Source organism: Cyprinodon tularosa, unplaced genomic scaffold (genome assembly GCF_016077235.1).
Source record: "Cyprinodon tularosa strain WSP-4 unplaced genomic scaffold, ASM1607723v1 ctg809, whole genome shotgun sequence".
In the NCBI taxonomy this organism is placed as follows: Eukaryota; Metazoa; Chordata; class Actinopteri; order Cyprinodontiformes; family Cyprinodontidae; genus Cyprinodon; species Cyprinodon tularosa.
In genome coordinates, this window is record NW_024039573.1 from 317,253 (window position 1) to 334,388 (window position 17,136).

The window sequence follows — 17,136 nt, forward strand, 5'->3', positions numbered from 1 at the left end:
TCCTGCAAACTGGATCTCTTGGACCTTCACTCCCTGGAAGGATCAACTGAGCTTCAAACTGTGCTGGGGTTCAAACAGGAGGTTTGGATCCACTTTCTCCAAGAGATCGTTTCAGCTTTTCACTGAGAAAGGGATTATTCTCCACTACGACCCGTTCAAGTACCGCAGTCAGCTTCTCCGTTCACCAACTATCTACCGCATTCTGGGTAAACCCTGTTCCGCCCTCCACCAAATCAGACAAACACTGGAACCACGGCACACAGACAGGAGTCAAGGATTCAACAACTTCTCTGGAAACGTGAGTCGGCAACCAAATCCTCTTCTGAACTTTGTAACACCATGACACACTTTTACTAATTCTGCATCATTCTGTTTGACTGTGAGACCATCCTGGAGGGAGACATTAGTTGGACTGCTACCATCAACACCTCCAACCATAGATGTTGCTGCATACATTCTTGGTGTGAGAGAGTCATCAAACCCACAAAGTCAATGATTAGATGCAATCAGCTGTTTTTCTTAGATAAACTTTTAACCCTTTGAATAAAGGTTAATTAAAAACATGTGGCCATAATATCAGTAGAATATGGAGGTCATTTCCTCATCCTGATCTGCAGCTGCTTGTCAACCAGGAAGCTTAAAAGCCAATTGCAGTAATTCCTGTCAAGCCGTTAAGCTGCGGTCAAAGATCACTGCTGTATCTCTGACTGTGTTTTATAACATAATGATGGCAGTAGCTTCAGACAAAGTAACTGAGTGGCTGTGATTGAAGAGCAGAAAACACCATGTTGTCTTCGTGCTGGGACAGAGTTATTTCATGCTGCTGTTGTAAAGGCTTCAAGCAGGCTAAGCAGGACCACCACCAGGACATCAAAGAGATCACCATTATTGAGAACCCAGGGGTTAAGAAAGTAGAATCAGAAGTGGACTTTTCTGTAAACAGTAATCTAACATCAGCCAAAGCGGTTGTACGGCCAGAAGGGGAGCGCTTTATCGCCTTGTTCGACTACACGGCCCGTACAAAGGACGATCTGACCTTTAACACCAGGGATATTCTGGAGATTCTGGACTCCAGCACGGGGGAGTGGTGGATGGCCAGAGCCATCACTGGGATCTCTGCCGGTGAAAGTGGGTACATTCCAGCTAACTATGTGGCCCTTAAGGAGAGCATTGATGCTGAACCGTGAGTATAATCTCTTTAAAGTCGGATGGTCTTCAATTCTATAAGGTTTTGTTTTTCAAAGATGTATACCACTGATTTTCTCAACATGTGAGAGGAATTAAGCCCCCTTTCTGAGATGAAGATGCGTTTTACCAGATTATATGACAATTAACAATTGCAGAGCCAGGGGATGCTATAAGGATGTTGCTCCGAAATAAGGGACAGGCTGTGGCAAAACGTTGGGGCGATTTTGAGTTTTACAGCTCATGAAAGAGCTAAGTCTAAGCTTTCCAATGATATTAAATATATGAAAATAAAAAAAGTAATTGAAATGATGACCATTTAAATTTTTTCACCTTCCATCCTATTTTCAGGAGGAAACTTTCCTCAATTGTCTTATTACAATTAACCTGGAGCCTGCTGTGATTTAGACTCCAGAGTTGTTAAATTTAATGCCTTTGCATAACATTAATTCAATTTAGTTTATTTCCATAGCATCAATTCACAACACGCATCTCAAGGCACTTAACAGTTCACCAGATCATCCAGCTTTCTATCTAAGGAAAACCAGTTAATTGCGTAAATTGCATCGACTCATTGACTCAAATGCAATCCCTCACACTAATCATGCTTGTAGCGACAGTGGAGAGGAAAAACCAGGCTCAGTGTGAAGGTCTGTAACACAGAGATATAATCAGTTCTCAGGTGAATAAATGTGCTATTACGGTATTAAACTTCATATTAACATTATAACAACGTAGATTTGGTCAGCTGGCATGAACCTGAGTCACTGTGTTTATGTCACTATCAAAGCATGTGAACGGAGCGGAGTGCCACGCAGTGCGCGCTCCCCACTCAGGAGGATATTTGCTCATTCGCTCCGCCGCTCAAAGTTGCGCCAGGACACTCCGCTCAAAATCCCCTCAAAATCTCGCCACTCCGGCGAAATCGCTCCACACTCACTCAAATTTTCAGGAGAAGGCATTCTCTAACGTTATTCCGTCCTGTAATGTGTGAATGTGAGTGGTTGATTGTCCTGTTTGTCTCTGTGTTGCCCTGCAATGGACTGGCGACCTGTCCAGGGTGAACCCTGCCTCTCACTTGTAGAGAGCTGGAGATAGACACCAGCACCCATTGTGACCCCACTTGGAATTAAGCGTATAAGAAAATGGATGGATGGATGGATGGATGGATGGTAGCTCATTGTGACACACTGCTGCAGGAGTATAACCAGGCCTTAAATTATTATTTTTTATTATTATTTTTTTATATTTTTTTTTTTAACTTTTAAATGTACTGATATCCACTTTGTTCATTTGGAACAAGCACACATTTAAAGGAAAAGTCTGGTGAACAAAGAATAATCAATGGATCATTATTTATAACTAAAGCTAATATCTTTGGGGTGATTTAATGAATTTTGTGGTAATCAGTAAAAAAAATAAAAACAATAATTTTCGTTGGAATTACTGAGTTTGAGAGCGGCCATATTGCCCAAATATAGTAACCCCTCCCTCCTGCCATCTTCCAGCAGTGACGTCAAGGTGCGGTAAGCCTAGCGCCATTCTCCCCGCTTTACAAGCTAAATCAATGGGAACTACTAGACACATCTGCAATCAACAACAATTATTGAAGATTTCCAGAGGACTTCACCATTGAAATTCACCAGAGCTATAGTGAAACTGACAATGCCCACGTGCATGGCAGCTGGATGTTGGAATACATCGGGTGAAAGTGGAAAAAAGAGTTATTTCACCTTTCTGATTCCCGATCCTCCACGGACGGGTTGGTCGTTGGATCGCCAACTTGAAGAAGATTTGCCATCGAACTTCTGGCCAGAGAAAAAACCCGTAATATGTAGCCAACATTTGGAAGAAGAATGTTTTCAAGATGACTTGGATAATAGCGCGTTGTGACAAACACCAGATACAGCACTGGGACTTGATCAACAGCCGATACCGCACCGTGACGTCACAAACCAGTAGGTGGCAGTAGTGTTCTTTGACAAACATGGATGCCTCCAGTAAAGCACATTCACATGAAAATTACTCTGAATTAAAAACACTGATCATTTATTGAACAGGATGGAATAATTTCATATTTAAAGTACTTTCAAAAGTTTGAATTCTGAATATGACCAGACTTCTCCTTTAAAGTGATGCTTTACCTCGGCCTCTGACCTCCCTTCACCAGACACTTCCTACTTATAATTGTCAAAGATAATCCCTCTGACAATGATTTTGTTGCAATGTTCAGTTTTTATATAATTCATTTAACTTAGACTTCCTGTGGACATTGTCTCTGATATGGGCCTTCAGTTAATCTCAAAGTTCTGTAAAGTGTTCTTTGATCAACTGAGCCTATGCTGTTCGCCTCACCCATGACAGATCTTTGCTGCAGACTGTTTCTCACAGTCTCTCAGTCTACTATAAATTTGGACATAATCACAGTTGCTTCTTTCAGGAGCTACTGGAGCTGCTATGTCTTTTTTGAAATGTTAAAGAATTCAGGTCACCAACCTGTGTTTAGCTTTTGCTGAACTGCAAAAGGACATCTGTGACCTTAATCTTAATCCTGCATTCAATACAAAAGACTGAAAGGACTTGAAAGGATAAAATAAAGAAATTAGAGGAATATATGAAAGAAAATGTAATGTCAAATATATTTTAAAAATATATGTTTTAGTTTTGTTGAAATTTTCAAAACATGCTGCTTAGTTGGCATTGTGGAAGAGCTTTGACATACACTCGCAGAACTCCCTAACACCTTTACAAAATGTTATACGGATGGTTTTATAAGAAAATTGAAAAGAAAAATGTACCTTAACTGAATTTTTTCTTACTGAATTTTAGATGGTATTACAAAGACACCAAACGGCTGGATGCAGAGAGGTTGCTGCTGGCAGAGGAAAATAGGCAAGGTGCATTTCTCCTTAGAACTTCAAAATCTCTGAGAGGAGCACTTTCTCTATCAGGTAAGGAAACTTCAGAGTATGCTCTTTCTGTGGTCTGCAAGCGCATCAGTTAAACTTGGTTCTGTTCCTCTGGTTTTGTCTTCCTCTGCTATGTCCTTCTTTAGCCTAAAACTATTGTAGCCCAACTAGAGATAGCTCAGGGTAAAATAGCCACAATATCTATAACCTTTATCAAAAGGAAAAGTTTTGTGTCGAGTCTTAAATAAGGTAATGAGTCTGACTAAAACTGGCAGTCTGTTGCACAAGCGAGAATAATAACCAAAAGATCTGCCTCTCATTCTGCTTTCAGAATCTGTTAGGAACATGGAGATGTTCCTGGATGGGGCCGCCTTTTACAGCTGCCTTTTGTATCTCTGATTCTTACTGTAACCAGTTGGATAGAGTTTGGATAGATTCTAAGAACAGATTGGTTGTTTTTCCAACCATTCTAGTTGGTTAAAAATATTGTGATTAGATTAAACAATGTAATGATCAATATCTAAGCAAGTCAGTGGACACAATTTTAATATTAGTTTTAAGTAGTATTGGTGTCTGATGAGCAGTTATCTGTGTTAGAGGTGTCAGCTGAGAGACATGGACTTTCACTCCTTAAGTTGTCTATTTGAGACCCACTTTAGACTTTTAAAAGTTTTGGCTAATGTGACTAATAGTATTGGTTTGCCCTAGTACAAATATAGATTGGGTGAAAACACTGTCAAATTAGATTGGTTGGCTTAACCAAAAGACTGGTTGAACACATAACTTCCAACCTGATTAAAACCAAAAACTGAACCTTAAATGATTCTTCTCTTCTAAGACATTTTGCACTAAAGAAAGCCCAAAAGATTTTATTATACATGCCAATCATCAACATTTTCAAAGGAACTTGAATTGGAAAAAACAAGAAAAACAATTACTAACTGTAGTTCTGCATTCCACCAGTAGGTGGTGACATGTTCACATGAAGGTTCATGAACTGTGGGGATCGTTGAAGCAATTTAGCCAATTGGTTCAACGAGGCTTCATCTTACCATCACTACAAAAATCCAAAACACATTTAAAATAAGATTACACCAGGGAAAACTCACATGGGAAGCCAGAGACGAGGGAACAAAAAAAAAAAACAACAAACCAGCACTGAGTGACTGTAGATGTGTTGTATATATGGGGAGACTGAACCAAGACAGGCTAATCAGCAGATTGGGAGCGGGTGTGAGTGGAACCAACCAGAAGGAAACCAAGAGGAAAGGAAAAAAGCACAACAGGGCAACAAAGGGGAACTAAAGAGATTGCCACTGATAGAAATTGACTACTAAGACACAGAACACAAAAAAACTAAAAATAAACCCAAGCAGAGGGCACAACCCTGACATTGTGTACATCAGACTGGCATGCTCTAACATGCTTTAGATTTATGCATTCATTGTAGCTGGGGGAGAAGATAAATATGTACAGTAAATGCTTAGATTCAAACAGACCATTTTAAACATCAAATCATTCTTAAACTGGAAATTTGAACTTGATAAAAGGTTTTTCCTTACCTAACTTTAATACAACTTAATGTAAGTAAAATCATTATGTATTGTTTTTCAGTTTTGCACCAAGGAAAGGTGAAACATTACCAGCTGGAGAAACTGGATAATGGTTACTACTGCGTGTCTAAGAACAAGTCCTTCCCAACACTGAAGGAGTTTGTGGAATATTACTCCAGACAGTCTGATGGGCTGTGCGGGTGCCTGGGCGACCCATGCAGAAAGGTAGCCTGTAGCATTAAGGAACACAGATCTATTCTCTTTTACTCTGTTTTTCTTTATTACTACCTTCCCTGTTTTGCAGACAGAGGCTCCGCAGACCTACAGTCTGTCCTACAACACAGTGGATCAGTGGGAGATTGATCGCAGTTCTATCAAACTCCTGAACAAGCTCGGAAGCGGACAGTTTGGAGAAGTCTTTGAGGGGGTGTGGAACGACACCACGTCAGTTGCTGTGAAGATCCTCGAAACTGGTAGAGGAAAATAATCATTTATGTGATTTTGGAATATTCTCTAGTTATGTTTTAAGTAAACAGACGGATTTCATTCAGAGCTCATGACAAATATTGAATAAGAAACATCAAACTAATGGGATCTCAGATTAAAAGGTTAGTCTATCTAGAGATTTCAGGCAAGTGGGATAACAAAGAAAAAGTAAATGGCAAAACAACAAGTTGCTTCATCCAAGAACTAATGGCACTGTCAAACATACCTCTTACTAGGCAAAGTAACTACATAGCTGCTTTTATCATCTAAAATGTCTAGTTAATATATCTTTAAATCAAAATCTGAACTGTCTTATCAAATGCAACATATTAAAATCTGGACAAGATATCCAAAAGTATTGTACACTAATCTACACCATTTTAGTATGTGTCATGGGATAAATGAGTCAACACAGCTATGCCATATATTCACCTGGATTTTGTTCACTCTTTATAAATACAATAAAACCTAATAAATATATTAGAATTTGATATAAAAACCAACTGAAAGGGTAGAAAAGCACATTGAGAGAGTAGACATCTGCCAAGCAGCAAAAATTGCCCCATGTTGTGATTTAAAACTGTAGCTACAACTTACAAATGATCTGGATCATTTAAAAGTTTTAATGGATTGTCCCCTGGCATGATGCACACATGTGATAAAAATTTCATTACAATCGAATTATATATTTTCAGTAATCTGGCTAACCAACTGGAAAACCAACCAACAAAGCTGATACAAAACACTTTAACTGTATTATTCCACACCCAAAGGACTCTGCTGTCCATGTATACCTTAAGGACAAAGGACATTCGTTTGGGGAGCAGAATGTTCACAAAGAAGGTTTGAAGAAGGTTTGGAAGGGGTTTGAAGGAAGCCATTTATGCTAAGAGAGAAAAAACAACCTTAAACAGAGGGGGTGGCCTCAGGTTGCAGCTCTCAAAAACCTACAACGCAGTGAAAGAGTTGATTCCTTTCCACTATCAACTCAACCCCCATCGCTATGCAGGGGACCAAAACATCTCGCCTTGTCAGCCAGGCAAACAACGACCTCCATGGCTCCCCATCACTAAGGGGTGGACCTGTTTTTTCGGTCAAATTTGCAAGTTTTCTAAGCCATAACAAGGCTTTTGTTTGTGCCACTCTATAAGCCTGGAACTTAAAGCCTATTTCAGATATTTTGACTTGAGAAAGTGTCCTGGATGGGAAGCAAAAAGTCCTCAAACTTGGAAAACAAAGTCCAGTGTTTTTTTTTTTTTTTTTTTACTTTTTTTTACCTTGTTGGAAAGACACTTCCTTGCAATGAAAGAAAATAAAAATCTGTTTCTAAAGAAAACTATTAATCTTCAAGATCATTACAATTTGTCAAACCTGAGAACAGAAGTATCCAGTAATTTGAGGCGGACAAAAGAGTTAGATTTCAGGTGGATGACATCAGCGTCTAAGGCAGGTACCTATGCGGGTGTAGATGGCAGGTTAATGACCACGTCTTTCTGGTAGTGGCTGATGACAAACAAGTGTGTCACTAACCTGGTCTTATAGTACACTGCAAAAAATATAAATCTCAATAAGTTATTTTTTCTTAAAATAAGTGTGTTTTTCCTTGATTTGAGGAGGTAAGTAAGACACTTTGCCAATGGAACAAGACAATTTCCTTTTAAAATAAGAAAAAACTATTTTATCGTCTTATTTCAAGTAAATATTATCTAACTATCTTATTTTAAGAGTGAAAATACTCATTCCATTGGCAAATCATCTTATTTACCTGCTCAAATTAAGGCTAAATATACTTAATTTAAGCCATTTTTTACTTATTTCTGGATTGTTTTTGCAGTGTACAGTCTCAGCAAGTGAGAATGGTTCCGGCCGGCTGGCTGATAATGCAGCGCCGCGCTCATTGCACAGTGAGTCCCAGACACAGGTGTATCAGAGGTCAGAGGACAGGCAGGAGATCAGAACCAAGCAGATATATGTAAGCAGGATAATCCAGAGGGCAAAGCCAAAGCCAATGTAAGTCGAGTGTCAGAGCCAGGAGGTCAGAGATCCGGTGAGGTGCCGAATCCAAGAATCCAAGAGGAGGTCAGGTAACAGTTCCAGGTTCTGGACGCAGTGGGGCTGATAGCATGAATGACGGCGGGCAAACTCAGTGGTCGGGAAAACGGTTCCGGTTGGTACACAAGTAGGCAGAGATCAGGCAGGAGTCAGAAGACAGATCAGGTAAAAAGATCAGATGGGAACAGGCAGGCTCAGAGGTCGAGATGCAGAATGGGTCAGGATCAAAAAGTCAGAACACAAGTACGCTAGAGTAATCTGGCACTGATGACAGGTCTGAAGGCTGGTTAAATAGTGACCAATGCAGGTGGATCAGATAAGTAGGTAATGAGAACTAGGTGGAGCCAAGCAGGTGTGTGAAATGAGTAATCAGACCAGGCATCATTGTGAGATCATGACACAGTGTTATCAATACATGATTTAATGGACAGCTTACCTTAATTTCTATGTCAAAGTATTAATATGGTTCAGCATGCACTATTAATGTGTCTTTCATTGTTTCTGTGGAATGAAAACTTGTGGAATTAGCAAACAGCAGGACCTACATCTTAACAGCATTTAGGAATAGGCTCAGATGAAGTCATCAGTCACAAACCTGCAATATTCATTAACAACATTCATCTAATTTCAAAACAGAGTTGGACCTAAAATGGAAACTTTTGTACGTTTATGTAAACTTATTACAATCTGTGTTAAACACACTGGCTCTGATTTGACAGATAATTAGAAGACCAGGTCACAGCGTTATCTGATAAAAATCTGTCTGCAAACCTTTTTTAATATGGCGGGGAGAAAAGCAGCCATATCTGTGATATAAATAAGACTGTTTTAGCTATGATATCGGCTGCTGCACATTAAAATGAGAAGAAACCAGGTTATAAGGTCCTGCCAGTTTATGAGGGTTTAAATCATTCAGTGCTTTTGAAACTGAACTGACAGATATAAAAATATGGTGTTAATAAAAACATGTAGTAGTTACGGTATAAAGGTAAAAGAAAAATATTTAGAGTTTTATAAAAAAAAAATAAAAAATAAAAAGAAATATGGGAATGCAAAAATGTAGAGCTCCCCTCTTCCAGGTGTTTTGGACCGTGCAGAAATCCTGGCAGAGGCTCAGCTGATGAAGAAGCTACGGCACCCTAAGCTGATCCAGCTGTACGCTGTGTGCACCATAGAGGAACCAATCTACATCATCACGGAGCTAATGACGAATGGTAACCTGCTTGAGAACCTTAGAAGTAAGTTGTTCACAATTTCCACTTGAATCTGCATCTACAGAGTTCTGACACAAGGAGACCTGAGTTGATAAGTTTAATTTCAGTTTGCGCTAATTGTTTTCCATTTATCTTAGGGTGGTCACCTCCCCCAGCAGCTCCTCTAGGGTTAGGGTGTTCCAGGGCCAACTGAAACACATATTCCCTCTAGATGAGGCATGCCCAAAGCCTGTCCTCAAGGGCTGCTGTCCTGCAGGTTTTAGAGGTTTATCTGCTTTAGCACAGCTAATTCTGATCATTGTCGTTCAGCTAAAGCCTGTTGATCAGTTATTAATGAAAATCAGCTGTGCTTAATATTGTCTCTGATTCTGTTGATGTAAATCTATCTGGATAACAGAGGACAAAGGTGCCACTCTTCATATCTGGGACCGCATTGAAATGGCAGCCCAGGTGGCAGCAGGCATGGCTTACTTGGAGCAACACAACTATATCCACAGAGACCTGGCTGCCAGGAATGTACTGGTGGGAGAAAACAACGACTGCAAAGTGGCTAATTTTGGCCTGGCAAGAGTTTTAATGGTAGGTTTCCTACTGATGTTAGACTTTGGTGTAGACAGGGTATAACGTTGTAGGGAAATCATATTTAAATGTCAAATCATTTTGGCTTAAACATGTATAAAAATTTTCTTTTTATCAGTCGATATTGTCCTAAAATTTAGAAAATTTCTATAAAAAAAAAATTCCTGTCTTAAAATCTGTGGTTTCTTTTTGGTTATCTTATGCAGGCCAGTTAGTTATACGTCAGCCTGAACACCTAAGTTTGGCCAATCACATATCAACGGTCATCTGTCAATCAAATTTTTTAGGTCATAGCATCTTGATTCATATGTTGCAGCTAATATAGGCAACGGTTGAAATAAGAATCTTTGCAGAGTAATGGTGACCGTTACAGGTGTATAGTTGGAAAGCGAATTGTCGTTTTTTTTCTCAGTTCACAAGAACCCGAGTACGGACTCGTGTCCTCGCCAAGTACGTACTTGAGAAGAACACAGAAAAGTGTGGACTTGGGGAGAACGGGAGCACACAGCATAAATATGGGTCAATTGGAACAGAAGCGTACTGATTACATCACCACACGCTCTGCTCGTCTGAAGCTGCTTTTCACCTCCTGTTATTAATAGTCCCTAGATAATAATAAATTCTGACTTTTTTCTTTTAGTGGGGGGATAATAATGAACACAGTCAGATAAACTCAAATCAAATGAATATTTTGCCAAATAAAACAAAAATATCGCTGCCGTTAGCCTCCAAGCTCTGTCGGTTGCCGCGGTCCTCTCAACTTCAGAAAATCTTTTTTAAATTACACATTAAATCAGTAAATGGGCCATATAGTGACGCTTAAAATATAATGTTCTTCCCTCAAATGATCTTGAAACGTAATTTTATTGAACAACAGCAATAGAAAAGAGAACTTTTAACTTACCGTATTTTCACGACCATAAGGCGCACCGTACTAAAAGGCGCAGTCTCAGTTATGTGTGCCATTTCTGTATTTAACACACACATAAGGCGCACCGGACTATAGGGCGCGTTTTTTATATACCAGTACATGTCCTCTACTACGTTTAAATACCTCTACTGCGTATTTAAAAATACAGCGGGAGCAAAACTGAGTATGATTGTGCTTTATTCATGTATTTATTACAAAGTATTAATCAAACCTGGGAGCTGGCCGTGAGACAGACACATCGCAGATGACACATAGCGCTGTGATCACTCCTCTGAAACAGTTTATTGACGCATAAATTAACTTAAAATGCAGAAATCTGCCGGCAGAATATGTTCGCTTTTATTATCCTGGTGCCTGCAGTTTAGATTATTTAGATGAATGGGAGGATGATAATCTGGATGAACTGACTGCTATGATTAAGTTTTCAGGTGGACTTTCTCACTTAAAAACATAACAAAACTACTTTATTCCCACTGATCACAGCAAATATAGCTGCAAGGCAAAGAAAGGATAGAGTAGCTCCGCCCAACGCACGTCAGACAATTTTGTACCGTGCAGCCAGAGCAGCAAAGCTGCTTCAGCCGCGCGTCAGAACTAACTGGTACAAGCAGCAAAAATGAAGCAGCAGACGCGTGAAAGCAGCCTTACTTTGAACGTGTCATGATTTAGCAGGTTACTAGCCCAAGATGCAGAACTCAACAGACACTGAGGCAGGATTAAAGTCCAATATTTATTTGGATCCACACAGGGTTCTGCCCTGGAAGGCAGAGAAGACAGAGCACAGGTTAAACTCAGGGACAGATTAACAAGCTCAAACTCACAGGTTCGCTGGTTAGACAGGCTGGGTTTAACAGGCACAGATAAGCAGATTCAGGCAGGCATGGCAATGGCAGAGCATGGCAAGGCAGCACATGGCAACAAAGACTATGACCACGATCCGGCTCAGAGTGAAGCTATCAAACAGTTTATATAGGGAGAGGTTAATCAGCAGAGCTGATAGGAATCAGCTGAGCGCAGAGAACCAGCTCCCAGGAGAGGATCCATGGCGCCCTCTGGTGGGCAAACCTCTGGATCCCAACAGAAATAGAAGCCCACAGGAAGGGATCCACACAGCCCTCTGGAGGGCAAACCCTTGGATCCCAACAGAACGGCAGGTTCACACCGATGTCGAGCGGCTGAAGTTGCTTTGTCAGACCTCCCGGAATAACAGCAAGCACAGTGTTCATTTGTTTCACCATGTTTTTCACATCAGCTGTGAGATGGGCACGCATGGAGTCACAGATTAACAGCAATGGTGATGCGTGGAAAAAACCACCTGGTCTCCTTACATTCACCTCCCTCAGCCACGCTTTTATCATCTCCTCAATGAGGAGATGAGGAGTTCTGCATAAAGCACATACCCAGGGCCGTCACTAGGTTTGAGAGACATGGGTGGCTTAGCCCCTAGGTAAGATATTGCGCGCGCATAGCGCGCGCCGAAATTTTTTCAGTGCACTTTCTAAGGCGCTGTCTATAAATTCATTATTTTAAGAGCAACATACCTGGGAAACACTTCCCTCACTAATGCTACTTCACCAACTAAACTACACCAGTTAAAATGTGCTAAATTACAAAGAGTAAATGGTAGGTGCCATGCATTACTGCATAAATGGAAGAAGGCAAGTGGTTCGCCACTCATCATAATGGAAACCTTCTACAGAAGACAGTTGTCTAACCAACAGACTCCCAACATCTTCATAAACCCTTAACCTGGCCATTCATCTTTCCCCATCTCCCCTGCACCCACAACCTGTCAGGAACCCCTGTCTGCTTTGCAATAACCCTGTTTCTGTGTGTGTGCTTGGTGTGTGTGTGTGACCTGGACTTTGGCATGTCTTTCTCTACACCTGGCACAGAGAGAAACACATATATGTGAGGAACTTAACAATAAATGCAGCATTATCTTTGATAGATTTCTGCTTAATCTAAAGTTTAACCACAAAATACAAGTTGCATAAATGGACAGTAGGCAATAGGCAATAGCATCATTGCAAAGAAGGATATCCTTGAGACTTTTTCACATCAGTCTGACAAAGTTTTAATGCAAATAAAGGAAGTATTTTTAAGTACAATGTATTAATGAAAACACAAAATCAACAGTATATGAAACGTACAACTTAGAACTATAGTCAACCCAAGGAAGCACTACCATATCACACAGTGTCGCCCTATCAGACTGGTGGCACATAGATATGGGAGAATTATCCTGCCATAATGCAAGAGCACATAACTTCAATTAGAGAAAAGAATTTCATCTTCTTGCACTCAAAACGTATAATGCTCACACTCAAAACATGCGCTCTCTCTCAAATATTTTCTCTTCTCTCAAAAATCTTTGTTTCTTCTCTCAGATTTAAACAGATATTTTCTATATTATCACAGATATTTTTTCCTCTCGCTTGCCTCCATCTCCGCTCTGCACGGGTCTCAGTTACGCTCTGCTTGCGGATTTGTTTTGCTCTCTCAGACTGCAGTTGGATCGTTGCCTAGCAACCTTTCCAGCCAATAGAACGACAGCCTCGGAAAAGGTGCGCTTGTTTAACCCTACGGAGTGTGCCTGTGCTACTACGCCACTTATAAAGCGTCAGCTGAAACTGCTATTTACAGTAGTTTTGTGGCTGATTGTTGTTTAGAAATAGAAAACCTGGTTTCATTTCTTAGTTTTGCCCTGGATTTTGTAGCGTTTGTGGACGCTACGTCGCTACTTGATCAAAACAATAACGTCGCTACAGGAAAGTTACTTGATAAATAAAGCAGCGACGCTACGGTCAAGCTACTTGAAAATGTAGTTAAACTAATAGCTTCGCTACATGTAGCGGCGCTACTGCCCATCACTGCTCCTGTGACAAAACTATTATAATGATGCTAGTAGGCTACAACAACATCGTGTTTTCCCACACCACTGACTTTGTTCACCATGGTAACGTAATTCCTACTGAATCAGACAAGCTATTAGGCCTATATTGTCTCTTTCCTCACTCCAGGTAAAGTGAAGAAAATGTAAACCGCTGACATCAAATGGCAAACTCACCGTATGTATCTGCACGCAACCATAACTTTCCTAATCAAGCTCGATGACTGTGTGGAGATTCAAAGGGCGCGCTGTTGCTGCACTGCACAGCTGCTATGGTCCAGTTGATGGCCGTGTACCACGTGACGTGACGCTGGACGCGGAGCCAATGAAGGAAATGAATATCCTAACGATATTAATAATTGTATAAATAATTGTGTTTGTAAATAAACTAACAGGAACTTATCTTCAGATTAACTTGCCTTCTTGGTGGCTCGTTTTCAGTGCTTTACTGCAATTGTTTGGGGTTATATGGAAAAAAAATCAATAAATAAAAAAATAACAATAAAAATCGCAAAATAATTATGGGGTGGCTAATACCAACGAAGGGATGACTTCAGCCACCCTAAAATAGGTCTAGCCACGTCCCTGCACATACCTGTTCTTTTATACACAATCCACGCCCACACTTCCCCCTTTAACATTCTCATGGCGGTCTCAACAATGTCCGCAGTAACAACACACATAGGGCGCACCGCACTATAGGGCGCGCCGCACATTTTGAGGGAAAAAAAAAAGACGTTTATATGCGCCTTATAGTCATGAAAATACGGTAATACTCTGAGCTCTGTGAACGCTACGTTGAAAGGAGATAGAGAAGACTCATCCACGACCTCCGACACTAAACTCCCCTCCTCTTGCATGTTTCCGCTGTCCATAGTGTTCCTTGACAGTGTCGTTTCTAAGTCACTAATATAGTGCTACTTGATCCCAATGGAATTTCCCATTGGGAACCTACTAGCACTATGTTGCTAACTGGTTAGCAAGATACTTCCGATAAACCGGCCACAACCAAACATGCATGTGAACCTTCAACCATAACAATCCCGACCTCTTGATAAATGACATTCACTTTATTAATTCGTGTAAAGTCGTGCACCACTCGGGAGAATTCAAAAATGCTACGTTTGTAACAGCTCTTTCCCTACGACTTTAAGTTTATTTCTCACAAATGTTTTGCTCAACTTTGCTATATTTTTGTTTAAAAAGGTATATTTTTTTTTTCTTTGCTGCCGAAGTGAAATTAAAGATCCATAAGGTTTGTATATTGTGTTTGATTGTAGAGAGAAAATGAAAACATATACAACGCAAGGGAAGGAAGTAAATATCCTATAAAGTGGACCGCTCCAGAAGCTATAAATTACAACAAGTTCACCATCAAATCGGATGTTTGGTCCTTTGGAATCTTGCTGTATGAGATCATGACATTTGGCGAGTTGCCTTACCCAGGTAATATTCAGATGTCCTTTATCAAAGCTTAAAATCATCCCTACAAAGAGAGTTTGAGTTTGCACCGGCACTTATGTTTCTTACTGTTTTTTGTCAGGTTTGACGAACACAGAAACAGTGGAGTCGCTTGCCAAAGGTAACCGGATGTCCTGTCCCCCCAAATGCCCGAAACCACTGCACAACATTATGATGGACTGTTGGAAGGAAAAGGAACAGGAACGTCCCACATTTCAGACTCTGCAGTGGCAATTGGAGGATATGTTTGAAATGGATATGAACTCCTACGATGACTATTAGAGTAAATAACTTTATGACTCTGGAACCTGATGTGGTCAGGTGAAGGTGTTGAGAATATCATGCACCATCCTATTCAATTATAATAATGGACCTCTAGGGACTAGACTTAGTTCTGGAGCCTTGAACCTTTTTTCTGTTCCTCCTCTCTGATGAACTCCAGCCAAAGAAGCAATATTTAAAACCCTTTCATGCATAGTGGTCACTACAGTGGACAGTTATTAAATGGTTGTTTTCTCTTAAATGAACATGTTTTAATGTCACATTTGCACATATGTTATTACAGTGGACGCTAATGTATCATCCTGCCACTTGTCACACTGCCACCTACTCGTCAGCCTTTGCAAGTGACTTTTTTTTCCTCAAAAAAACAAAATGGCCGACAGAGGAGCACATGGGTTGTGCAAGAGAGGAATATTTGCTCATTCCTTCTATTCTAGGCAATCCTTGCAGGTAAAAAAAATATGGGGACATCAAGTAACAATTAAGGAGTTATATATTTTTTATAAATTCCAAGAATTGATTCTGTGTTATTAAAAATTTGTAAGTAATTAGCCTATGTGTCCACTAAGTTGGACATCATGCATTGCTAGCTATATTTTGACGACAATATGTAGTATTGCTGAAACTTTGTTATTTTGAAAATACTTAATTTGTAGTGTTATTTTGACAGCATATCAGTTTATTTTTGTATTATAGCAATATTTGTCATCGTATGATGAAAGTAATGGTAATGTTTAAATTGATTTGTTTTACAGTTTTGTGATACATTTCACAATTTTGAAATATACATTAAAAAGTATGTTGATCAGACAATGTTTTTAGATGTTTCTTGTGAACAATAGTTTTCTTTAAAACAAAACAAAACAAGGTTATATCAGTTGCACAAATGCGCATTGTCCACCCGAGTGGACATGTTACCAACTCCCTAAAGAAAAAATATATATTTTTTTAAATTGATGAAAATGTTTTTTTCATTCATAAAGAGTAATAAAAACACTTGGTAAAAAAATCATATCATATGCTATCATAATTCATACATGAAAGGGTTAAAGCTCTGCACTTGGGTCCGCAACATGTTTCCACTAATCCTGATGGCTACAAACTCAAACTAAAATGTTTAAATAGCACAGTCATTGCTGACCCAATCATCTCTTTTTAATCAGCTTGTTTCAGATTAGTGGAGCATAAGAACTAAATTTTTCTTTTCCATATTGGGTTCGGGTCTGAGCGGTTGACACACTGACAACCACTCTGTGATGTGTTTTGGTGATAAGCCATTCTGGGAATTATAGACTAAGAAAAGTATTTAAGGGTCTATTCTTTCAGATACAGGGAGCCAGTGGAAGGACTTGAGAAATGGGGTGATGTGCTTCACTTTCTAAGCTTTGGTGAGGATGTGGACAACAGTATTCTGGATTAACTGCTGCTGTCTGATCCACTTTTTAGTCTAACTTGTGGAAACTGTGTAACTATTCAATGCTAGTAAAGATAAATTAGTTTTTCAAGATCTTTTGTGATGTCTTTTCATTCTGTAGATGCTCCTTAGTTGATGGAGGACTAACTTTGCTACTTTCTACAATACGGTAGTGGT

General features: G+C 39.8%; 1 protein-coding gene across 1 annotated transcript; it reads left to right on the forward strand.

Moving 5' to 3' along the window:
• Window positions 1-743: 743 nt before the first annotated feature.
• LOC119774316 (tyrosine-protein kinase SRK2-like) lies at window positions 744-15,719 on the forward strand. The gene is made up of 8 exons (XM_038271760.1): window positions 744-1,183; window positions 4,015-4,136; window positions 5,709-5,872; window positions 5,952-6,120; window positions 9,265-9,423; window positions 9,797-9,978; window positions 15,083-15,248; window positions 15,346-15,719. Exons 1-8 carry the CDS (start codon window positions 786-788, stop codon window positions 15,543-15,545), a joined length of 1,560 nt encoding a protein of 519 aa, XP_038127688.1. The 5' UTR covers window positions 744-785; the 3' UTR covers window positions 15,546-15,719.
• Window positions 15,720-17,136: the final 1,417 nt, after the last annotated feature.